General features: G+C 49.5%; 7 protein-coding genes across 7 annotated transcripts; 3 read left to right on the top strand and 4 right to left on the bottom strand.

The window, feature by feature from the left end:
• Nucleotides 1-32: 32 nt before the first annotated feature.
• On the bottom strand, nt 33-11,764 carry N7447_003084 (histone acetyltransferase TRA1; the record flags this gene model as incomplete). The annotated part of the gene is made up of 4 exons (XM_057227359.1): nt 33-716; nt 769-11,406; nt 11,482-11,639; nt 11,713-11,764. 4 exons carry the CDS (start codon nt 11,762-11,764, stop codon nt 33-35), a joined length of 11,532 nt encoding a protein of 3,843 aa, XP_057091375.1.
• A 1,435-nt stretch (nt 11,765-13,199) lies between these two features.
• On the top strand, nt 13,200-14,855 carry N7447_003083 (uncharacterized protein; the record flags this gene model as incomplete). The annotated part of the gene is made up of 3 exons (XM_057227358.1): nt 13,200-13,243; nt 13,291-14,755; nt 14,835-14,855. 3 exons carry the CDS (start codon nt 13,200-13,202, stop codon nt 14,853-14,855), a joined length of 1,530 nt encoding a protein of 509 aa, XP_057091374.1.
• Nucleotides 14,856-16,481: 1,626 nt separating this feature from the next.
• On the top strand, nt 16,482-18,270 carry N7447_003082 (MDR family MFS transporter; the record flags this gene model as incomplete). The annotated part of the gene is made up of 4 exons (XM_057227357.1): nt 16,482-16,631; nt 16,700-17,079; nt 17,129-17,555; nt 17,605-18,270. 4 exons carry the CDS (start codon nt 16,482-16,484, stop codon nt 18,268-18,270), a joined length of 1,623 nt encoding a protein of 540 aa, XP_057091373.1.
• A 210-nt stretch (nt 18,271-18,480) lies between these two features.
• N7447_003081 (Short-chain dehydrogenase/reductase SDR) lies at nt 18,481-19,326 on the bottom strand (the record flags this gene model as incomplete). Its single annotated transcript, XM_057227356.1, has 1 exon — nt 18,481-19,326. One exon carries the CDS (start codon nt 19,324-19,326, stop codon nt 18,481-18,483), a length of 846 nt encoding a protein of 281 aa, XP_057091372.1.
• An 833-nt stretch (nt 19,327-20,159) lies between these two features.
• On the top strand, nt 20,160-21,491 carry cdpNPT (putative dimethylallyl tryptophan synthase; the record flags this gene model as incomplete). Its single annotated transcript, XM_057227355.1, has 2 exons — nt 20,160-21,334; nt 21,392-21,491. 2 exons carry the CDS (start codon nt 20,160-20,162, stop codon nt 21,489-21,491), a joined length of 1,275 nt encoding a protein of 424 aa, XP_057091371.1.
• A 234-nt stretch (nt 21,492-21,725) lies between these two features.
• Nucleotides 21,726-21,998, bottom strand: N7447_003079 (uncharacterized protein; the record flags this gene model as incomplete). Its single annotated transcript, XM_057227354.1, is given in 2 exon segments — nt 21,726-21,881; nt 21,897-21,998. The coding sequence occupies 2 exon segments, from the start codon at nt 21,996-21,998 to the stop codon at nt 21,726-21,728; spliced, it is 258 nt and encodes an 85-aa protein (XP_057091370.1).
• Nucleotides 21,999-23,493: 1,495 nt separating this feature from the next.
• Nucleotides 23,494-25,144, bottom strand: N7447_003078 (cytochrome P450; the record flags this gene model as incomplete). The annotated part of the gene is made up of 3 exons (XM_057227353.1): nt 23,494-24,724; nt 24,774-24,958; nt 25,028-25,144. The coding sequence occupies 3 exons, from the start codon at nt 25,142-25,144 to the stop codon at nt 23,494-23,496; spliced, it is 1,533 nt and encodes a 510-aa protein (XP_057091369.1).
• Nucleotides 25,145-25,191: the final 47 nt, after the last annotated feature.

The raw sequence follows: 25,191 nt of genomic DNA, 5'->3' as shown, positions 1-25,191 counted from the left end.
GAGGACAGAAACACACAGCCATACAAGACCATTCACAGATACGGCATCCACAACGCATCGCACGACGCCAGATGCTGAGGGTTAACGGCTTTGGAGATCAAATCGATGGTGGTCTGATTGGCAGGTAGATTACCCTCGGGCGGACTGGCAAGACTGACGGCACGGTTGACGATGATTTCACTGTTGTTGTAGACCAGATCGCGGAGTTGTCCAGGGGGCAGGACACCGCGGTGATGAGCCGTGGCCCAGAACATCATCTCATCGCGGACGAAGACGCTGAGCTGTTGCTCCAGCTCGTGTCGAGGCTCCGTCAAGCAGCGGGCGATTGCCATCATTGCACAGGCGAACACACCCTCGGTCGCAATGGGACCCAGAAGAGTCTGGATGTTTGGTGTGAAGCGGAAGGGGACTTGCTCGGGGTTGTAGAAGAACGCCTTGGCTGGGTTGATGGTGGGGATCAATTCGGCACCCCAGATATCGCCTGTTGAACGAGAGATCATGATCTTGTTCGGGTATCGGTTGCCGATGTGCATAACGTAGGTCATGAAAGCGATCGCTGCGTACTGATAGGCAAATTGGCGACGGAAGAGCCAGAAGTCTGAGAAGTTGGGGTATGTCTGCTGGCAGTATTCTAATACCACGGTACTAGGGACCCATTTGTCTTGAATAGCAGTCAGGATTTCAGTGCGAAGGACCTGTTGCTGATCGGGCGTGCGCTGGGCATTATTAGCTTTTGTTATGAGAAAGGTGGAGTGAATGGACACTTACATTCTGTTTGGTTTCTGCCAAGGACCGCATCTTCTCCATTGTGAAGAGCACCGGGTCATCCTTATTGATGCCCTTGCGACGGCAGTAATCCTCGTAAATTCCCTGCATGGAGATGTACGAGGAATCATCGCGCACCAGGCGAATGTGCGGTGCTAGAGGAATCATTAACGGCAGGTGGAAGTACAAGTTGCGGCGGCGACTCTCCTTGCGTTTCGCAAGCAGACCATTGAAAATCCGGAACAGTTGAAGAATGCGTTCTTCGCGTCTGCAGTGGCGGGCAGCGGGATGCTGAACTGCAAACGCTTGTACACTGCCGTCATGTCCTCGGATCTTCAAGCGGCGGTGACAGACACCAATGCCTCGGATAAGGTCCACATCGGGAAGGAAGCGGTCGATGCGGACAAAGTCTTGGTTCTTATCCTTGTGGAGTAGGTACTGGCCGGGAACCTCGACTTCATCAAACTTAAGGAAGCGGAACTCACTCAGATGAGGTGAAGAGTTCTCGAGGAATGTATGCTGTGATCTGCGATCAAGCTTTTCCTCGAACTTGTCACGCCATCGTCGAAGCTTCTGAATGTACTCGTTCATGGTTGGCTTCTTGGTCACAAAGTCAGCCTCAAACGACTTGCGAATGTGAGCCGGGAGAATTGTCTCTGCGAATCTGGTGATGTTGGCTTCCGTTGCCGCAGGAAGCTTGAAGTCTTGGGCATAAGATCCAGGCATGCGACCCACGTAGGCCAGGCCATCGTTCAAGAGAGCAACGATGAGTCGGTAAGCATCCTCGTCAGGGGGACACTTGAAGTTTTTGTGGATCTGGTCAACCATTGTCTCCATAGACAAAGCAAGCAAGGGGAAGGCCGTCTTGAGTCCAGACATGATTTCGTCCGAATACTCCCAAGGTTTCTTCAAAGGCTCCTTATCGCCCTCCCCGGGTGCAGCCTGGTTCAGTTGCGGTGTTCCAGTCTGGCCTGGCACCTGCAGATGCATTTGCTGTGCTTGGCCAGGAGTGTGGCTGGCCTGTGGGGATGCCTGCACAGCGGTTTGTGGCTGCGCGGGAGACTGGGTCTGGCCTATAGCCGGGTTCTGTGTAGCGGGCGAGTTCGCAGGCGGAACCGACGGGGATGCAGTTGCAGCCTGGGCTTTCTGGGCAGGGGAGGTATTGGCACCAGCAGCCAGATTAGGCTTCGTACTTGGCGAGGATCCTTGCTGCTGCTGTCTGGCTCGATTCAACTTCTCCTGCTTCTGGTCATGCTGTTTCTTGATGCTCAGCATGTCCTCTCTGTTCGTGCGAAGCAAGAAGAAGAGAGCCTGTGGGTACAATTTGGCGATCTTGACCAGGACAGCCTTGCAAAGGCGCGCCTCCCGGTGGGACAAGCTAGTAAGAAGTTGAGGAATGAAAGTGATCCAATACCACACTGGTGTGTCTCCCTTGAAGTTCTCGAACGCACTTGCGATCTTTCCCTCGTCGTTGTCAAGGCTGAGAAGCCAAAGAATTCTGCTGAGCAGTTTGCGGGATTTCGCACTCTTGTAGAGACCAGCAGCCTCTAGGTAGCAACTAACGGCATTGCTAGCAAGCTCGTAGTCTGTGGGATCAGCCTTGAAGCGCTGATCACTGTATTGTCCCCATTCAGACCAGGCCTTCGCAAGACGAAGATCATAGTAAAGAGCAACTCCAAACGCCTCATTGGCCTCATTGACATGATCAAGCTTGGCGAGGAACATGCCCTTGAGCGTGTAGAATTCGGCCTTCTGCTGCGGCCCGAAGTAGTTGAGGTTGGTGTTGTTGATCACGTCCAACCCGCTGTTCAGCTCTTTCGGATTCTGGTAGTGGCACTTCGCTTGCTCCCGAAGCTTGAGGAAGGCCTCTTGGATTTCGATGTTCGGAAGGGTGTAGATACGGCTGAGTTGGTTGATGCAGACCTCTGGCATCTGGTGCTTTCGAGCTACATGGGCGAATCGGTTGATGATCCAAGCTGTTTCATGGTATCCGCGGTAGGCGTAAGAGTTGCTGGCCACATTATTCGTCTGCGGAGGCAAAAGACTGAGGTAGGTGCCGTTGATGAGCTGGAAGATGTGTTGACGCCAGGTGACGAGATCCTGCCACGTGTTGATATCATCCCAGAGATTAGGCAAACGGTCTCTCCAGGTTCCGAGAAGCAGCTTGAGTTCGGCAGACTTGGTATCCAAGTTCCTTTCATTGGTCTGGGCCAAGCTGCTACATATGTGGCTGGCATCGTGCAGCTCAACCAGGAGTTGGAAATGCTGCAGGATAGGAATATGAGCATTGGTGATGCGCTTCGGTAGCTGAAGCCACTTGCGAATAGAGAGCTGGATAGACTCATCGCAGACACTGTTGAAGTCTTGAATATTGTCCTTCTTCGTGTGGTATTGCAGAAGGGCCATGAAGGCCTGGAAAAAGGTGCGCCTGGGAGTCGGGGCATCGGATACAGACTTGATCAATGACTCAAGCTGCTCGCGGTTACCTTCACTCTGCCAGTTTTCGATGTTCCTCCAAGCAGCCTCCAGCAAGAGATCGTTGAGGTTCTCATGCTTGGCAAAGTCGCTCAGAATCTCCCATTGCTGGAGCTTCTGGGCGCAGATCAGCCAGTGGTCCTCCCACACAAAGTATTCGCCCTGCGAGAATGGCATGGCACCGGAACGGGCCTTGATTTGGGCGTTCTCGTAGAGTTGTTGAGACTTGTCCCACATTCCTTGTTGCTCGTACGAAAGCGCGGCGTTAGTTTCGACAAACTTGCAACGGCGGCGCCAGGTTCCGTAGAAGAAGTCGTCTTCTTGGAGGCCAGCGTAAACCTCAACGAGAGCGTCGAGATTGCTTTCGCGTACAGTAGGCGTGTCAATGATCGGATTGATCGCGGTTTGTTCAAGGTAGGTAGCAGCAGTGTACCATGCATCGTAGGTGCGGCTGAGATACTTCATAACATGTGGAGGAATCTTGAACCGGGGACTAGCACGCACAGTACCCTCCAGGAGGGCTTGCACGACGTTGGGCCGCTTATCTAGCTGTCTGTGGTGGTACTCACGAGTAAGCAATGTGACCATGTCCTTCTCTAGATCAAGACAGTCTTTATTGGACAGTGTGGACCAGAAGAGAGGGAAGATGGTAGTCCACAGCCGATAGGCAACATTCGAATCGGTGTGTTGAAGCTGACATAGAGGCTCGATCAGATCCCGAACTCTGACATCGCCAATATCCGACATGAATCGCCTCCGTTCTGCGACGAAAGTCTCCAGCTGGTTGTCAACCATGATGTCGGCCTTCCTCGGATCTTTCTCGCCGCCGCCGAAGAGGAACGACACGGGGAACAGGGTGAAGTCATCCGGGTGCAAGCGCGCTGCGGTTGTCATATCCACACATCCAAGCACTAAGTGCGATGCTTGGGCCAGCCAGAAGGAGTCAGCGAGAGTATCCCAGTTCTGGCATGTGAGGACATAGCTGAGACGCGAGCTGGCAAGACGAGTCAAGCTCTTATCAAATATTTGCATGAAGCGATTCCGCATTTCGACATCTTGGGCTCTTGTGCCAATCAGGAAGGCATGCTCTAGACGGACTGTTAATTCGGTCCGAGTGATTTTTGCGTCTTCGTAGATTCGAATGACAAGATCAAGGAACTTCTTCAACATTGTCTGATCAGGTCGAGATTCGAAAAGCAGCATCTTGTGCAGAACAGCCGTCTTCTCCTTCAGGGTGGGCCATGACTCGGTGGAATGGAAGATCCATGACTCTGCCATGCCCAAAATCTTGCTGCACAGCTCGATATTTTGTGAGCGCTCCACAATCTGTGCGAGAACGCTCAAGAATGGACGGCGCTGATCTCCAAGATGAGACATTCTAACAGAGATGAGCTCAATAGTCTTGAGGATCAGATCAACTCCAATCTCAAACTCTTGTTGATCCGTAGTTGGAGTTCCTTCGGGTGGCTTAGTGCCGTTCGGTGGCTGGGCACCATTCTGTGTTGAAGCAGCGACATGCTCCTTGGCGAGCTTCGTAGAGAAGGCCTTCATCACCGCGGGGATGTGTGCATCGATCTCGGCAGGCTTTATCTTGGAGAGCGTCCACAGGATGTTCAAGCTGGAGACGTAATTGCTGGCAGAAAGTGTCTCGGTGGCGATGGCAGACAAATATGAGCCGAACTCTGAAGGGGTCCCCTCCGTGTCCATGGCATCATCATCATCAGGCTGTTCATCCGGAATGGCCTCGAGAACGCGGCGAACAGGAGGTGGCAGCTTGTGCAAAACATCCATGTCGTCTTCTAGTCCATGTAGACAATCCTGAATCTCTGGGTTGTCTGACTTCAAGGGCTTCTCAAGAAGTTTCTGGATAGTAGGAAGACGAGCAGCAATCCACTCATTAGGTTTGGCCGCGATAAGCACCCTAACCACCTGCAGTGTGTTGACCATGTAGGTGACTTTATCCTCGACTTTGTCACCCTTGTCACCGACTAGGATTGGCTCAGTCACCTTCTGGTAAAGATCGATGTCAAGATCACCCCAGTACTCGGGGGACAGGAGGCTGCGAAGCAGGTTAATAGCCTTGTTGATCATTTCGCCAGTCGCCACGGGGTTTTGCTGCTTCGTTGTGGGCATTTGGCGAATCTGCGCAGCTGGAACCAGGAAGCGTTCGGGGATTGTGGTGATAAACGTAATGAGGTACTTGATCAATGACGCACGCAAGTCGGTAGGCACAGTGTAGTCCGATCGTTCGCGGCTACTGGGCGGGCCAAGAGCGGGGGACGGCGATGGCTCTTGAGCTTCGTCCAGCTTGCGTTTCCTGGCAACTGGAGATTCAGATGTCCCATTGGCCAAGTGGCTGGCCTCAGCATTATGGGCTCGCTTTTCTTCCCAGTGCCAAATCAAGCTAATCAAGTTCAGTGCGAGCTTCTTGCTGTCATTGGAGGTGTTTGGTGGGCCCGTAATCTTCACTAGAGATGGGACAATGAGAGGCACAAAGTGCTCCCTTGACTCGTAGAAAAGATCAGGCTGTCGAACCAAGAACTGGAAGATACTCATGACCTGCTGAAGGTTGGCAGTTTCCTCGGCTAGGATTCGACGGGGCCACTTAGCCCACAAGGGGTACCGTGCCTCTGCTCCAGAGCTGTTGGCCGTGCGTGTGGGGAGGACAGGAGCCAGGACATCAAGAGCCTGCGTGACGAGCGCTCTGCCTTCATTTTGGTGAGCCCTGAGCAGTGCGACATAGACCTGTATCACAATCTTGAATGGGGTCTCGTAGTGCGCAATGAAGTAACTGATCAAAACGTAGGCACCATACTTGTTGATGATGTCTTCGAGTCTGATGTAGTTCCAGGCAAATTTGATGATGTCTTTGCGGGAGTCCTGCACCGTTTGTGAATGATACTTGATCAACAAAGCAGACAGCTGTAGCAATTCCATGCGTGAGTGGTCAACGCCAGCTTGGTTGGACTCCTCGCTCAGATCAGCTAGCTGGGGCTTCCACAAACGACTTTGAATAGACTCGGTCATGCTCTTATCCATCAACTTGGGGGTATTTGGAGGGCTATTCCAAGTGACCTGGACGTCCATGGCAAAGATTGGGTTGACCAGATGGCGGAAGGCGTAGGTCTTGGTCTTCTGCGGGCAGCTCTTCTGGCCGTAGAGGTCGAGACAACGCATGATAACAGAGCGCCGGTAATCAATGGACTCATTGGAGATGATGCTCTTGTAAATGAACTTTGGAAGCGCAAGCGTGCGTTTCAACTCATCAGCAGAGAGTCCGTCGATCACTTCGAACAAGAAGTCCAGATCGTGGGTAGCCTCCGCCAAGTACATGGTGAAGATATCCATCAGTTGGTCTTCGGCTTGCTCCACTCGGAGTCGTTCATCAGCCGGCAGACTGTCACCACGGAGCTTCCTCTCCAGGTCTCTGCCGGAAGTCAGGAGTTTTGTTCTCATCTCTGCGTGCGAGACCAACCAGCGCTTGGTTGAACTGTAGGAACAGAGGGAGTGTGCGACATAGACTCCGTTGATCGCAGCAGTGTTCTTGCCGTCCGCAGCGTCCTGACCAAAGGCAGCAGCGGAAAAGCCATCCGTGTCAGCGACGATGGCGTTCCGTAGTCCTTCACTCTCGGGGTCAGCCAGGATCTGGCCGAAGAATCGTCCAAATCGCTCGTCGTCGAAGCGCGCAAAGAAGAATGCAAGACTCTCTTTAGGGTAGCGATTGAGATACTTCACAAGTGGCTTGCGGAATGGACTGTGTGAGGTTCTTCGAAGTTTTAATTCCAGATCCAAGACCTTTTTGACAAGGTGCTCCATGAAAGAAGTGGCGGCCGGTGGAAGGAGATGGAAAATATTGAAGATCGCAGCGACTATTTTCATGGCCGGGTTTTGCTCAACAAGGCTGAAAGACACCTTCTGCAATACGGCATCATCGGCGATGACTTTCATATGATCAAGCAGACGAGCCCCGATTTCGACTTTGAAATAATTGGTCAACAGCGTCAAAAGACGAGCAAGACCATCCAAACCAGCAACGCTAAGGCGCTTGGGATCCTGAAGGTTCATGAGGATAGGGCGCAGTCCATTCTGCAACAGATCCTTAGGAAGCTTGTTGGTTTGGGTGAGAACATCACGAAGCCCCGCATTCGCGGCTTCAATCACCTCCTGTGACTTTGAGTAGAGCGACTTAAAGAAGACAGAAATTATGCGAGCCCTGCTCGTGTTTTGTGGCGTGTTGGCGAACTCGGAGAAGCTCATTGCCATAGATAAGAGGCGAAGACACGCAACACGGAGGTTCACAATCATATCTGCAGTCTTGAACTCATTGGGTTTAGACGCTAGGGATTCATCATCAGCGTCAGCGAGGGCGAGAGATTCCAGCATCAACCGGTTCAGCGGTTCATTGAAGGTGACGATATCATTGTGGAGGCCGAGGCAGTACGTGATAGCATCGATGAAACCAATCTGTGTTGGGAAAGGTAGGGCACGCAAAGGCTTGTTGAAGATCGACTGCAAGAGACGATCTCTGACTGGAAAAATAAGCTCGTGCACCTCACAGCCGAGAACATCCTTCAATGTGGTAAAGCAACGACGAGCAGTCTCCCGGACATGTTTGTTCATGTGGGCGAGCTCAAAGACGAAGAAGCCACAAAGCGCAAATAAGCGGCTCTTCTCGTTCTTCAAATCCTCTTTCGGGATGAGCTTGCCGCATCGTCGCAGCATTAACGTCATTGTCTCTTGTGACTGAAGCCGCGTAGCAGCAGGGAGATCCGCAGGGGTGTCCTTGATAACATACATCAAAGCCCGACAAAACTCGACATGTCGCTCATAGAGCCAGGTATCTCCCAAGTCCAGCTTGGTTGCGAGAAGGCTGATTCCCAGACTGCCACCGGCTTTGGTGAACCACTCTTCGCTGTAGCAGCTGTGGCAGAAGACACGGCCCAGATGAACGAAGAACGGCAGTTTAGCTGCTTTGTCGGGTGATCCGAAGATGACGCCCGCGGCATCCTTCACAACCACCATTGCTTGCTCAGCTGCTTCTCGGACATGTACCTCATCCGATGACAAACACTCGACTAGAGCCTCGGCGAGAATCCTGGAATCAAGATATACAGGGCCTTCCCCGTTTGCAACATCAAAGGCTTTGCGGCCGTGTCTGACTTGGGCCAGGGCACGACCAACCTCTACAAGAGCAAAGTGTTTGCAAACATCCGCCACGAAGGCTGTGGCGGCTTGCTCGAGCTCAGGGATAGTGGTGGCAAAGATACAAGCCTTGATCAGCTTCTTCACTGTTGCTTCCTGCGCAATCTTCTTCGGAATAGAGGCCGACCTTTCAGACCTGTCAAGGATATCTGCCATAGCACCCGGCTTATTCTCGAATAGATCATTGGCATGAAGTCTGATCGAGATTGCTAAGTCTTCGGGGATGTTGTCGTAACCGATTTGCAGCTTGAGGTGGGAGCTGAGCATGCGGTAGGCTTGCTGCTTGTAGTAGATGTCCGAGGCTTTCCCGGAGTCCGTCTTGGGGACCTCCATGAGTTTACCAGCAGCGAGATCAATGCCAATATCTACAGGGAAAGGGCGCTTCTCGTTCGGGCCGATCAGCCTGATATCGAAGCTTGGGTTATCATCAGAATACTGCTGGAACGACAGCTCTGGCGGGTGGTTGAGGAACTTCCGATTCCGTCCGCCAAGTTTTCCCAGGATGCGCATCGTAGTGTGTGCGTGGAAGTGGTTGTAAGGAGATGGGCGCAGGTGATCCCAAAGCGCAGTCATCAGCTCATCCATTATCGGACCCATGATTGGATCGAGATAGTCTGCCGTGAGGTTGTCCACGCAGAGTTCGAGAGTGCGCAACCCCTGACCGACAAGATCAGAATCGGCACGCAAGGCGACCACGATTGGGCGCATTAGATAGCTGAGGTGAGGGAGAAGATGGCTCAGCCGGGCAGGAACAGTGAGAGTCAGTTCAACGTAGAGATCACGTTCTTGCGGCTTGCGAGCAGCAAGCAATAAGTTATTGAACGTTTCGAGGAGCATCTCTAGAAGCGGGAGGATCTCTTTGTACAGGAGCTCAAACCTTCCCCCACCAATGCTTCGGAAGAGAGACCTCAAAAGAAGGAAGTAGTTCATGGGCTCCTCGGCTGTGACTGAAAGTTCAATGCACTTGGTTACGATCTTCGTCACATGCGGGTGAAGGACCTGCTCGTTTTGCACAGAAAATAGGGTCACAGCCATAAACGAAAGTTTAAACATCCTGAGAAGTATCTTTGCCTTCGTCATGTCTGAAGTCCCGACCTCGTCAATGCGTTCCATAAGATACTGCAAGACCATACCAGAAAAGGCGGGAGAAGTGGCCTCGCTGGCCAGGAAAAACTGGGGCAGGTGAAGGAGAGCCCCGTGTTCAAACATGAGCTCGTGTAGGTATGGGATTTCGGAATGGAATACTTCGTGGAAGGTGGCAGTATCAATGCAGTGGAAAACAGTACCGAAACTTTCCAGAAGTTCCTTTTCTTCGCGCGACATTGGGGCAGTGTACTGGCTTGCAAGGAAGTCAAATGGAGATGCATAATTCATCTCAGGGGGAGACTGGTCCACCCCATAGTATCGGAACACACGAGCTCCCTCGTGGAAGAGCTTCTTGATCACACTGACTTCCTCCGCATTGTAACCGTACGAAACTTCCGACCAGTTGATGGGAACGCTGTTTGGGTCGATTTGAATATCATCCGGGTTGCAATTCTTCAGTTGTCGGAAGATGTTCTTTAACCCATTGATCAAGTTTCGGAAGAGGAAGATATTATCCAAAACTGGGTCACCTCCGCGATCACGCGGACTAGATGTCTTGATAGGAGAAGCCGAGAAGATATCAATCTCATCCCAGTCCGGTGGTTGGTCCTTCTCAGCAAGGTAGTTCTCGGCGCACGGTTCGGTGTCCTGTCGGAAGACTTTGTACGCCTTGGAAACCTTGACAGCGTTCTTGAATTGGTGGTTCATTGATGCGAACTTGTCACCAATAGCATCTAAAATCATAATTAAGAAATATCGCGCCTCACGCTTGTCTTCTAGTTTGGAGATATTCTCAGCCATGTTCAAGAGAAGTTTTGCGCTCATTGTCTGGAAGCTGGTGCCAGGGAAATCGTCGTGAAGGTTTTTTGTGTAGACTTCGACCGTTCGCCGTATCTGGTCGCGACTCAAATGGTCGCGAACATGGTGTATTAAATCAGCCAACATGCTGTAAGCTAACGGTCTCATGGTCTCATAGACAGTGAGGCCATCTCCGATAAGAGTCCGTTCATCTAAAAGCTCGTCAATCTTCTCAAGGAAGATCTTGCGATAGTTGAAATTGATGATGTGACGAATGGCGACTAGCAGCTCCTTCCTTGCACCTGACTTCTCTCGTGGACAATCTTGAAGGAGACGCACGACGACAGAAGGAAGCGTAGGAAGAAAATCCTGTAGCTGGTGGGCATAGAGACGCAATAGGTACGCTAAGAAGCTCATCGTTTTCACCTGAGCTGTGATGAACTCTCCAAATGCAGCGCGATTCTTGATTTCCTTACAGACACCCGTAAAGATTGTGCCTTGAGCTGCTGCTTCTGCGTGTGCCTTTTCTTGGGGCTTCGCCTGAAGTAACAAAATTGTTTTGATGAGCGGGACAAACAGCTTGACGTTGGCCGGCACTGATGCGCGATGTGTCTGGAAGATTGATACGACGATAATCGGGCACTCTGCGAGGACCTTGAACGACTGCATGCCTTTGAGGAGAACATTACTCGACTGCTGATCAGGTCCTAAATCCGATACCGAGGTAGCAGGTGAGCTCGGTCGGGGAGACTGGAAGTTCTGTGCTGTTGCGTTGGGCGTTGATGGCATTCCGGATGGCGTGGCCTGGTTCGGGGTGTCGAAAGTATCTCGAACGACTTGCTCCATTGTCTGAAACATTTCCTGGATAAGGTCCAAGAAAGCCTGCACTCGGTGTGCAGTGGCCTTGGCTTGGTTCCTCTCCAGATCCATAATGGTCTTCATGCATAGCACCGCATTATCTTCGTTCTCGATCCGCGCAAGTTCCATCAACAGATCGACCATATCGACAGCGTACGGCTCCACGTCCGGGGATCCCATCGGTAATCGGTGTAGTGTCTCGAGGATGCAGTTTCGTAGTTTCTAATGAACGGGCAGAGTGGTTAGCTGTTTCTGCGCAACATTCATCGAGGCCAAGCTTGTGCCAAAGAATCTCACCTGGTCGTAAGACATGCTGAAGAAGACCGGGTCTCCCTTCAGAATACTTTTGAATACTGGCCATAGCTTCGCTAGGAATATGGGGTAGCTTGCGCCCGAGCATAGGGGCTCAATGCTGTCTCGTAATTCGGTAGCGACATTGGCTCGGACTTTGACATCTATTAAGATAACGGGATAGTTAGCACGGAAGTTGGACAACGATTCTAGCTGGCGCAAAGCTCATCAACCTACCAAGCTTCTCGTCGCCGAGCTTGCTGGCGTAGATATCTATGTTTCGCTCCATCGCTTTGATCTGACCCTTCTCAAGGGCGGGCGACTAAATGGAAAGAAACAGCAATTACGGCCGGGCCGAGTGGCCGGCTGAGGAGAGCGGAGTGTGCGCAGTCTTCCCGGGGGGGGAATTGGGCTCTCATATGTTGTGTTGTGGTGTCGCAGAAGCTGTGTGGACTGGGTCGATATGCGAAAAGATCGGAGACGGCAGAACTTAAACGAAGGAAATCATCAAGTCATTGGTTCTTCAAGGAAAACAAACTGCCTAGTCCATTTAAATAAATCAAGTCCGGACAGCAAATGAGGGAATCGAATTACCCCGCGGGGGAGGAGAGGCTGAGGGAGATGAGGAGAAAGTTGGGGATTGTATGCGGCGCGATATTCACGAGAGCAGAACAGAGGACGCGGGCTATCGCAGAGACCCCGAAAGAAACACTAGTCTGTATTAGGCAATTATATCGGGTGTGGTTGTTCCGCTCCGAGCTCCTTCCAGGTACAGCTCCGAAGTATAACTAGGGCTTCAACTACTTGAATCGAATATGATTTTGTATTTCTTATTTGTGAGATGATTAGATACCCATTGGTCTTGATCTACCTTTTTATCCGTGACCTCTTCTATGATCGGGATGAAATATAGGCTTCCTGCCCCATGAAGGTGAAACTTTGCTCGTACATAGGACTTTGGAGTCAGTAAGCACAGGCTGCGGGAGAAGTATTGCGCCCATTGAGTGTATAATCTGTTTTCATATAACCAAACAACCCAAGAGGAACATCTAGGCCTCATCTGCCGGTAGATCATAGCTTGGTATCATAGGTCGTAAGAAGCTTAAAAGCATAGTATGAGAGACCCGAGTTAAATATTGTACACATGTAGTTATGAAACTAGGAACCACTAAATCTACTCATGCATGTTCAGCTGGTTGTTTACCCTTGGAAGAGCTCTACTCACTGACAATATGTAGTTTAAATTTCGAGAATCGCGAAGCGTCGCTTGCATGCTGTGGAGTCAAAGTATATATCTACAGCATGTTGTATACAAGAGATTCGCCGCATATCATGACACACATATTATTGAAAAATGTTTATCGCCATAGCTTTTAGAACCCCATCAATGTAAAGACAGCAGTTTGTCCATTTATTGACTAAGCGAAGTATACAAAAAGGCCGTCAAAAGACCTCATCATACATACCTCCGAATGACGAGTGACGGTAATTACGACTTTATTACTATTCTCACTTTCCGTATAATATCTCTACTTGAAAGTATGCCTAATATAACATTTAGGACGGTAGACTAATATTTTGCCATGCTTATCCTGATATACAGTCACGAGCCCCAACTCTCGTAATCCAGGCACCCAACTCCGATTAGCCCCGCATTCAGGCGGCTCTGATTATTGTCCCACCTTAAACCAGATTGCTTCAAGATTTCAGGTGTTCTGTTCAACATGGACCCCCTTTCTATCATTTCGGCGGTAGAGCTCTGCTTCAAGTAAGTTACAGACCACAATCGGACTACTCAAACTGACCTTATGTCAGATATGGCACATATCTAGTTCAAATATGCAATGACTTTGCAAACGCCAAAGGAGATTACGCAGAGAAATTCCTCCGTGTGGAAACCTACTGGATGAGAACGGAGCTTCAGCTGAAGGTGGTGCAGAGTATTGCCCCCGAGCTCAGTGAGAAGCATCGGAGGATACAACATCAGACGATTGCAATGCTAGCCACCAAGTTGGAGATTGCTGTCAATAATCTTCAGTCCATCGTCAAGCGGCATCCTGTCGGGAAGCAAGAACTGGGTGTACGTCGGTGGAAGTATGTGCTCACGAAGGAAAGGATCGACAGCACCATCGAGGATCTCAAAGAATGGCAGTCACTATTCGATCCATCGTGGTATTTGATTATGAAGCTTGCAAACAAGAAGGTCGATTCTGGCCTGAGCACAAACCAAAAGATTTCTGCCATAGATTTCAAAGACCCGATAGCTCCTGCGCAGTCCCTCAGAAGAATCCTGAATCCGACACACCCCAACGCTCCACCTGTTCGCCTCTCCGCGGAATTTCTGATTTCCATTAACCCACAAAAAATACCATTTTGTTCAGCGGAGGCAGGCCGGAGACTAGAAAATGGTCAATCACTTATTGTGGAACGAGTCACACCTTTCCCAGGGGCCAATGTCGGGGACATCAATAAAGATATACGAGATCTCGCTAGACGCCTATCTGGGTCCGATGCCATGGAATTCGGTCTCCTTAGCTGCAAAGGATATATCCAACACCGCAAGCCCGGGTCTGATCGATCTACGCCAAATGCATTCAGCATTATCTTCCGAATGCCGACACAGCATGTTCAACCCCGCTCTCTCCGAGGTTGCTTCCAGGATATGTGCCATACCCACTCACTCTCAGACCGATTCAAGTTAGCGAACGAGCTTGCAAAGGCAGTGCATTCTGTTCACTTGTTTGGTTTTGTTCACAAAAACATACGACCAGAGACAATCCTACTCTTCGGAAGTAATGAATCCTCGATTGGATCTGCCTTCCTGATTGGATTTGACAGCTTCCGCATGGCCTCTGGCAAGACCTTGCGCAAAGGTGAAGCTTCCTGGGAACGATGCCTTTACCAGCATCCCGACCGCATAGGAATGGTTTCCTCCAAAGATTATATCATGCAGCACGATATCTATAGTCTTGGTGTATGCTTGCTAGAGCTAGGATTGTGGGAATCTTTCGTGTTATACGATAATTTGGCACCTGAAAGCAATGGAGATGCCCCAACACCTACTCGCTCCTCTATTCTGGGGATGGATCAAGGGTTATATTTCCAAAAGCATCTTCTCTTCTTGGCGCAAGGTGAACTACGGAAGCGAATGGGGACCAAGTATTCCGAAGTTGTTGTCACTTGTTTGACATGTTTGGACCCTAAAAATGTTGACTTCGGAGAGGAAGCCGATTTTGAAGATGATGATGGCATTGAAGTGGGTGTTAGGTACATTGAGAAGGTATGTTGCTTCTACCCTAATCCCATGAAAAATCGATCTCTAACACATTATCGGGAAAGGTGATGATGCGACTAAATAGTATGTGCGTTTGAGTCCATAGTTCCAATCTGATAGAGCATCCTGGCAGAAAAGGAAAAGGGGACAGAATACATGTGTTCGTGATATACACTAAAGCAGCAACGTGTGTAAACTGGGGACAAAGATTATTTGTTCACAAGTCCTTGCATCACCCCACTAATCGTTCGGCGATTCCTTTCCTGTATCGGCTCTCCAGAGTCTAACCACGCCATCGTTGATGGAAGAGCATGCCAACAAGTTTCCATCGGGGGAAAACACCAAATGCCGATCATCCCGTATGCCACAAGGATATTCGTCAATTTTGCGAATGCCAGAGAGTTTAAAAGTTTCGTTTTCGGATTCAACACCACCCCAGAGAATAATTGTCCCGATCCTAATATGTTCCAACGGTGTTTCCCCGAGGTACACACAGGCCGCTATAACCTTTCTATTGGGAGAAAAGGCCAAAGCACCGACTTTGAGATAATTTAATTCAAATTTAAACCAATGACTCGGAGATTTCACATCGCCCGTATTCACACCATAGGGATGCAATTCTTTGCGGATGAGTCCGAATAATTTGGCCGCACAGTCGGTGTCTCAAGTTTGGGGGTGTTGGTTAACTCCAAGACATAAATACCGGTCCTATATGAGCAGGCTAGATATCTTCCGTCCGGGGAGAACTTCGGCTCTGCTGTTTTGAAAGCTGGTGGCGTTAAAGGAATGAAAGACTCCCCAGTCATAAGATCCAGGGTCCACACTCGGTTATCACCATGATACACCAGTCTTCTACCACCGGGGGCAAAGCTTAGAGACACATAATTGTTGGATGTCTCAATTTGAACACCTTTTGGCCTTGATCAATATGCCAAATTTTGACTTTTTGAGACGAACAAGCCACAAGGCTGCTATCTAGTGAGAATGCAACGAATTCAACCGTTGGCTCCACGTGGAAAATCTGCGAGGGTGATTTAGCCCCCTAGCGACAATCCAGGACATCAGCTTGGTCCTGCCATTGTCGTGCGAGCTGCGGTTCCGTCCAACGTATTCCAAAGCATTACGTGTGTGCCATCAGGAATAAGATACCATTCACCGGCGAGAAATCGACCTGTAATTCGATTATGCACTATAATATGCCACTTATTACTCCGTAAAGAAGGGTTGTGGTGAGGAAAGACTTTAAAAATGCTCCGAAAAATGCTCCCTTATTACTTATCATGGATGATACATCAGATTGCGAAGGTAAAATACTGCATACTGTATAGTTTCCTTTGGTACCTGCGACCATAAACTGTATCCTCAAGTCACATTGAAGCAATCTGGGTACTCTGCAACCTTGGCGTGCTTATAACCTCAATAGCACAGATCACCCTCGAGTGAAGCTTTTGTCGCAAGATCATGTACATCCCCCTTACAAGCTGGATGCAATCATATGGCAACCTCAGCTATTTAAATCCTTGGTGCGGCCAATGAAGATTGTAACTTGAGGAATGCATGACAATTACCGGATCTTAAAATTTTGCACGTATAATCGATCCCCTGCAGGACAATGTTTTGGTCTCCCCTTTTCTGTGGAATGCCAAACAAGAAATGAAACGTTGAAAAGACATATGTCCCCACTTTCTAATCTTGTGTCCATCATCCATTCAATCTCGCCCAACCCACACCAATGGAGAAGATATCAAGTAATCCCCCACCGCAGGAACTCTTAAATGATGGACCCGATGAAGGGGATTCGTCATCTTGCCCTCCGGCCAGCACCTGGACGGTGGTCTATCTCACTATTGCGCTCTGTCTCGGTGTTCTTTGCATGTCGTTGGTAAGTGAAACATGGTATACAGCAGCTAACGGCCAAAACAACGGTCCATTAAGACTGACTTTGCCCAGGACGTCACCATCATCACAACGGCAATACCTCGCATCACTGATCAGTTTGACTCACTAAACGACGTGGGTTGGTACGGCAGTTCCTTTCTCCTCACAAACTGCGCCACAACCCTTGCCTTTGGCAAGTTGTATACATTCTACTCCACAAAATGGGTGTACCTATCCGCTCTCTTTCTGTTTGAACTCGGTTCTCTTGTCTGTGGAGCTACTCCGACCTCTGTTGGCTTGATTCTGGGTCGATGCATCGCAGGTACGGGTGCTGGGGGTATCTTCTCCGGGAGTCTCTTGATTATGGCCCAGACTGTTCCTTTGCACCGTCGCCCAATCTTCACGGCCTTGCTTGGTGCTATGTACGGCATTGCTAGTGTCGCGGGTCCTCCGTAAGTTGAACCCGTTGCCTTATTCTCTCCTGTATTCTAACCGGACTAGATTGGGAGGCGCGTTGACAGATCACGTCTCTTGGCGTTGGTGTTTCTATATCAACCTGCCACTCGGTGCTATCACAAGTATCTTCGTCCTGTTTTTCTTCCATGCCCCTGCTCCAGTCAAAAGACGCCCTGACTTCCGCAAAATGCTAGGCGAACTGGACCCTCTGGGCACGTTCTTTTTCCTACCTGCCATCATTTGTCTTCTTCTGGCCCTCCAATGGGGTGGTGCCCAATATGCTTGGAATAACCCCCGGATCATTGCTCTGTTTGTGCTCAGTGGTGTTCTCCTAATTGTCTTTGTGGCTATTCAGGTCCGCCAGAATGAAAAGGCCACACTTCCACCGCGTATCGTCTGCAATCGCAATATCTGGTCGGCAGCCTGGTTTACCATTACACTTAATGGTGCTTACTTTACCTTCGCTTACTACGTATGTCGAGCCTCAAGCAGTCCCGTGTCCGCTAAAGCTAACTTTGCAGCTTCCTATTTGGTTCCAGGCAATCAAAGCGGCCTCGGCCACCAAATCAGGTATAATGAACTTGCCGAGTATTATCGCAGTCGTTATCGTCTCCATTGTATCCGGTACTCTCGTCACTATCTTCGGCTATTACAATCCCATCATGATCATGGCCTCTTGCACATTAGCAGTTGGTGCGGGTCTACTCAGTACCCTGAATGTAGACTCGGGGAGTGGCGAATGGATCGGCTACCAGATTCTAATGGGAATGGGGGTTGGATTTGGATTGCAACAGCCATTTATACTGGTGCAGAATGTACTAGCCGATGAAGATATCCCTATTGGGACAGCCGTGGTGACATTTGCACAGACCCTGGGAGGTGCGATCTTTATTTCGGTGGGTCAAAATATCTTCCAGAACCAATTGAGGAAAGCCATGCACCTGGAAGATCCCTCGGTGGATATCGCCAAAGTTCTCGCGGCTGGTGCGACGACTTTGCGCAAGAAGCTTCCAGTTGAGCAGCTGCCAGCAGTTCTTCGATCCTACAATACCGCTATTACCCAGGCATTTTACGTAGGCGTGGCTTTGGCAGCGCTTTCCATTTTAGGGACCATCGCGTTGGAATGGAAGTCCATGAAGAAGCCGAGAAACACTACACCTGCACCCAACGGTGACGAGGCGAGTTGAATCTAGTTGTGATGAAGGTGTGATTCCGAGGGTTACGTATATTGGATTTCGGGCCACGCTCTATCAATTTCCCTTCACGTCCTATGTCTTTCATACTTCAACATTACAATAATATACTTTGTCATGATAGTATGTACTGGCTATTAGCATATCCAAACACTTGACCTGGAAATTCAGAGTCTCCATATGGACACTGCCTGGCACACCCTTTTATACATCTGGCTTCTGTACCAATCGTTCGACTTCATCCAGCCCCGCCATGTTCCTGAACATGCTATCAAGTGTACCGAATGGTAGCATACTCCCAAACCGTACCAGCCAAGCTTGGTTGCCCCTCCAAACATTAGGGGCGCTGCTGTTTAGAAGGTCCATCACGACCAGTTTTGCCCATTGCTGGGAAGACATACCAGCACCCTCGACAATGGTTCCCCGAATCGTGCGCTCTACCACTCCCTTCGCCTTTTCATAGATCGATCCGGCTGGCAAAGAAGCTGTGTCCTCCTTTCGTTGATTCTTTTGGAAATTCGATTCGACAACGCCTGTTTTGAGGTCCACAACCCTGATACCAAAGGGCTTGAGTTCCAGTCGCTCTGCATCCGAAAATGATGCAAATGCAGCCTTTGAGGCATTGTATACAGATTGAAATGGCCCTGGGCAAAAGGAGGCACATGACGTGTGGTTGACAATCATTCCCTTTGATTTCAGCAGCAACGGCAGGAACGCTTGGGTGACTGCCAAGGGGGACCAGACGTTCAGGTCGAATATTTTCTTGGCCTCTGAGATTGGAATGTCGGACACTGGCATACCGTAGCCACCACCGGCATTGTTGACTAGGATATCTAGTTCGGGCACGTGGCTAAGACACTCCGCAATTGAACTCTCCGACTGCACATCTAAGCGAAGTGTCTTAATGCCTTGCGATGTCATCTCTGACATCTTCGAAGGGTCTCGTGCTGTGGCGTATACTTCCAGACCAGCTTCATGGAAGGCGATCGCAAGAGCCGCCCCTAGACCGCCATCCGAACAACCAGTTATGAGGACTTTTCGAGTAGACATTACAATTGCAGAAGGGGGTTTTGTTTAAATGATATTGAGGAAATCTGGAGGGTACGAAATGGTCTGACAAGAGAAGAGCATTTTATGTGACGTTAACCGAGCGGGGTAAAATTGGCTGAATATCTGACCTTTTGAAGAGAGCCCAAGTCTTTAGGTATAAGACACTGGCGAAGAACAAAGTATGTGATAGGGCTGCACATTAACTAAGAACTTTGAAAAATATCATACCAAGAAACCAGCCGAACTAGAAAGACCTTGAGTACCATAAAGTGGCACAGATTCAGTCATAAATCCAGCGCCATTCACCACTCCCAGGCTCCCATTGACACACCGGTCTCTATCGCTCTTTGTGGAGCGAAGCCATGAGCGCGATTTGACTCTCGTGGGCACACTGGGCTAATGTGCCAGTGGGAAGTGGCTTTTCACAAATAACGCCCATAGCGACCTTCAGGGAACATGGATTTTCCTTGTCAAGGATTGGTGACTTAGCAGTTCCTCAAAAGGGAGAGTAACCTGCACGGATGGAACCCTGTATAAGTCCCTTGCATAATGCGACATGTCTACTTCGTGCATTCCATAAGACCACGTACTCTGTACCTCGTATTCCGTACGTAGCACGAAATCACGGAGGCTGTTCAGCTGTACCACGGGCTCAGCGGGACTTTCAACGTGACTACATGAGGCATGTCCTTGCGTTCTACCGAAAAATAGAACCACGAGCTTGGCATTCAAGTGAAATATAGAGCCAGAGGTTGCACTTCGGGTGACCTTTGGATAAAGCTGAACAACTGCAAATCACATTTCTGGAAAACCACACATACTACCATACCACAATGACAGTATCTTCCACTATCGATGGTCTCAAGACCTCTATGCTAGCGGTCGCGCAAACAGCAGATATGCCCCATCGTACGCTCAGCAAGTCGATGACTTTTGCCAATCTGGATCAATACCAATACTGGCATGCCGTCGGTTCAATGCTGGGGAGAATGCTCTCCAACGGCAACTACTGCATCCATAAGCAATATGAATATCTGTGTCTCTTCGCGCATGTTATAATTCCAAAGCTGGGACCGTTCCCAGGCGGAAGGGACATATACAGATGTTTGCTCGGGGGCACCGGTTCCGCGGAGCTCAGTCAAAATGTCCAGAAACTAGGCCGGACTGCACGGGTTGCATTCGAGCCTACAAGCTACATCGCTAGCACAGGAGTCGACCCGCTTAACAGACACACGGTACATGCTGCCCTGACTGAATTGAGGACTATCGGGTCTGCCACGATTGACATGGAACTGCATCAACTACTCGTCAACGAGCTAACTTTGACGGACCGAGAGGAAAAGCTCATGTCTCCGGAACAAATCTCGGGCACTGCGTGGAAGACGCAAATTCTGCTTGCTTTGGATTTGGGACAGACTGGTATTATGGTCAAGGAGTATTTCTACCCGGCACTTAAAGCTTCCGTGATAGGAAGAACCGTGGCTGAGTTGTGCTTTTCTGGTATCCGGAAAGTGGATACGCAAAGGGTTTTCGAAGCTCCGAGCAAGGTCATTGAGACCTATATGCAATCCCAGAGCCAGACAGACCTCTACTTCTTGTCCTGCGATCTGGTCGATCCAGCGCAAACTCGAATCAAGCTTTACCTGATGGAGCTAGACATGAGACTCGAAAAGGTTGAGGAGCACTGGACAATGGGCGGCAAGCTGAGTGATGAAGAAACATTGCTTGGACTGAAAATGTTGCGAGAGCTGTGGGTGGAGTTTGGGATTATAGAGGGCATGCGGAATGAGCCGGAACGGCCATCGCTGCCTGGAGATCCTGACACCATTGTTCCCTTTATCATGAACTACGAGATGAATCCCGGCGAGGCATTACCCAAGCCTAAATTTTATTTCCCTTTGGTTGGCATCTCGGAGCTGAAAATCGCCAATGTGCTAACTACGTTCTTTGAACGCTATGATATGCCTGAGCAGGCTGCAGTGTATCGTGATAATCTGCAGACATATTAGTGAGTGACTTCTTTTGACACACATTTCTGCAACGTTAATCTGACTTGTGATATCAGCCCCAGCAAGGACTTGGCTGTCGCAACGGATCATCAGGCATGGCTGTCCTTTTCGTACACCAAGAAGAAAGGACCATACCTTACCATGTACTACCACTAGGATTTTGGAACACATCACCACGGCCTCGATAGTGTGTCATGAGAAGCATAAATGCAAGGACAATTTCTTTTATGTGATTTAGGGCATCTTAGCTAGCCAGAATGAACAATGATTCATGTCCTTTGGGATTACCGTTTCCATGAAATCAATTTACCTATAATTGTTTTGCAGATATAAAAAGCTGATTCTTGCTCCTTGTATACCGAAGGTAACTAAGATGGGGATCGGGGGTTTCTATGGCTTCTTTGCACTGATGACATGGTTGAATCTTCGCATCCGATCCTGCACTCCTGCCTCCTCCAGGATCCATTGAGCCTCCGGGTCCCCTGCGAGCAAGTTGGTACCAAAGCATGCCAGGAATGCAGCTAGTCCAGAGGGCTTGGGGGCGATCTAATATCCGAGCACATAATCCCGTGTCTTGCTGTGCACGCCGTCTGCGCCGATGACGCAGTCAGCTGAGATTCGTTGCTCGCTATTGACAGTCACCCCAGCTTGAGGCTGCCACATCGTCAGATTGGGAGATCAGGTGACGCAGTACCTCGCCGTTATCCCAACTTTGTAGAACCTTTGGCTATCTCCTGCTCCAATCAACACATGAGCCATCGACAGTTAACTTGATATTACAGAGCTTACCGAGTACTCTAATCTCAGGGCATCTCTCAAGGGCAACTACCACATGCCCCCTGCCATGGCACTCAATAGCAGCGACTAGACCAGCAATCCCGGCTTGACGATAATCACTTCGATCCCACTGGAACGGGGCACTGCGACTCCATTGGGGCCAACGCCTTGTGTGACCGTCATCCTAATGCACTTGATTACAGTGCTAACTTTGTGGCTTCCGAGTCAGTATGATCTCCCTTTATGGCTACTTGGCCGTCGATCCGTACTACAGCAGGATATAGCTATGTATACTACTACCTGGCTATTGTGGGCTATATGGCAAAAACACGTCCGCATTCCTCTGCTTGCGCTCGTACTGAGCAAAACCTGCTTCGGGGATCGACCAATGCGTTCCGATCATACTGATGCAACTTGTGTTGCAGTAATCATTGAATGAAGTATATGGCACGTCAGCACAGCACTGAAAAATGAGACCATGGAATCAATCCCCGCAAACCGTCACCTCTGATGTACCGGTGACATTCAGGCAAGGGGGCCCGAGAAATGCTGCAAAATATCGGAATATGTAGGTTTATGTAAATAGTTACATACAATATGCAATGAATGCATTGTGGGTAAGAATTAAAGAAAGTGCTAGTATACTCAAAGCTGCCGATCCGGGAGCGCTTCCAGTAGTACGGATCTCACGGGTCAGGTTTGATGCAAGGGGGGTGCCACGGGGGTGCCACGGGGGTGTCTATGCAGTAAGAAAATGCCTGCAGGCGATCAGATGCTACCTCGCATCTGATGCATTTCAGCTGGTCTCAAATCAAAAGTCAATCGAAGGAGCGGATAAAATATCCGTGAATATGGATCCACAAAGGCTACAGGGGCCGGGCGACCTTTGATTGGTTAAGATAACTCTAGTTCAACATCAATTTCCACTATATAGATCCAGTGGTTGCAGTGGCTGCAAAACTAGAGTTCAAGGTGAGGCACATGAACATATCTATGGATCGTTCTCTAAGAATCTCGTGTCCCGATCTAATTCCTGATTTCAATAAGCTGGGGATTGTTACCTGTTTCTTCCGTCCTACGGCTTGTGCAGGTGGGTCGACGTCTCATTGAGTACGACCATCAGCTAATATGAACACCTCGAAATTTTGAGGCAAGCTTCCAAGATACAAATACTTTGCCCTATTCATTTAATTGATACGAAATGGGACTTGTAAACCGCAGTAAACGCCATTTCCTACAAGCGTAAGACCAGCGAAATACTGTGACAAGGTTCCGAGTTAGGATACAATTGACAACTGAGGAAAATGGGTTCAATGGATCCGTTCGTGTATTTCAACTAAGTAAATCTGATGTTAACCTAAAATAGAAAATGAAACATGTACTACAGGGACTCCAAGATAATCTCCTGCTCGGCAACCTTGAACCAAGCTTCGCCTCGTTTTTGGGCGCCCTTCTCATCCACAGCAGATTGTCCAGGGGATTTCACCTGATAATTCTCGACAGTGTACGCAACCAATACCTTGAGAATCGTGTCTGCCAACGCTTGTGCAATACACTGGCGGGGCCCAAACCCAAAACGCCAAAAGCGATACCGAAAGCTGGACCTGGATTCCTCTAGAAAGCGGCCTGGACGGAATGTCATTTTGTCAGAGCCCCACGCGTCATCCCAGATATTCAAGGCATTGGTGTCGACTACCATGAAAGTTCCACGGGGAATGCGGTATCCACCCACGTCCCGGTCAGTGGGCATGGATTGCGCGTAGGTGTAGTTGGTGACTGGTTTCAACCTTGCAGATTCGTTGATGCAGCTCGCTAGCAGGGTTGAGTTACTAGCAATGTATTTTACCCAGGAATCGGCAGTTGTGCTAAGTCGGGTTTGTGATATCTCGTCTCTCAGCTCAATCTGGAGACCTGCATTCTCAGCCAGGAATTGGGGAATCCAGGAGAAGCTCCCAATGGTTACGTCGATATTGGCAAACAGCGCTTCGTCCAATGTGTGCATTAGCTCAGTAGATGTTATCTGGCCTTGCTCGACGGCCATATACAAGGTAACAATAGCACACGCGGAGGCGACCTCGCGGTTCTTTGCATATTGATACGCTTTCCGGTTGAAATCGGCCCAACGATTGTGGAAGACATGCAGCTTGTTCCTTATGGCGGGGTGAAATAGCTTGCTGATGGAGAATAGTGATAATCCACCCTTGAAGGCGTATTGAAACACATCGGTGCGCAGATCGGTGATGAGTAAGAGTTCCTCTATCATCTCCCGGCACAAGCTTCCGTATAGGAGGTCACTAATGACCCAGAAGGGCAGAAGCTTGAGATCCTCGGCAGGTTTAATTCGCAGGGTTTTCCCGCCTCCATACTCCATGTATAACTCTGAAAAGCGACGAGAGATGCGCGACTGGACAAAGGGAACGTATGTCGTGGGCTTCTGGGTAAATGGTGGGGATACTACAGCATGGACTCGCTTCCAGTGTCCTTGACTGATGAGTCCGACACCATCGCCCACTAGCTCACCCATCACCCATCCACCATTCAAGTTTGAAGCCTTGTAGTGGTTGCCAGAGTCTTTGAAGACTGTCTTGATCTCATCCGCGCGGGTCAGGATACTGTCCTTTCCTTTAGCTTGGGTATTTCATCTTAGGAAAGGGAGCTTACATTTCTGGCGTGAGGCCAACCCAGATACGATAGATCGGGCCATATCTCTCGCCCCACTGCCGTGAGACGTTCTCTCCCTCTAGGAACTTGATACTCCCTCCGCCATCTGGGAAGCTGTATGGGCAAGTCGGGATGGGTGTTGAGCCATCTGTCGAATAAATTGGGTACCACCACAGTAAAAGCCTCTATATTGTTAGAAGAATGAAAGTCAGCCGTGTTGTGTTGAGTTGATGTATCGTCGGGGTATTACCGACATTGATTATGTAGGAGACTACTCGATTCGACCAAGTATCTGGTGTAAATGCGTGCCACAAAGTGACTAGAAGTGATACAACTGCCAGCTGTAGCGTAAGAAGGATGTAACCCATCATGTTGAGCTGACGTTGGCAAGAAACAGTAGAAAGAAACGGTTTTGAAT

This window comes from Penicillium robsamsonii (assembly GCF_028829455.1).
Source record: "Penicillium robsamsonii strain IBT 29466 chromosome Unknown utg000001l_segment0_segment0, whole genome shotgun sequence".
NCBI lineage: Eukaryota > Fungi > Ascomycota > Eurotiomycetes > Eurotiales > Aspergillaceae > Penicillium > Penicillium robsamsonii.
Note: the sequence above shows the minus strand (reverse complement) of the source record. Positions and strands in the feature narration are given on the sequence as shown.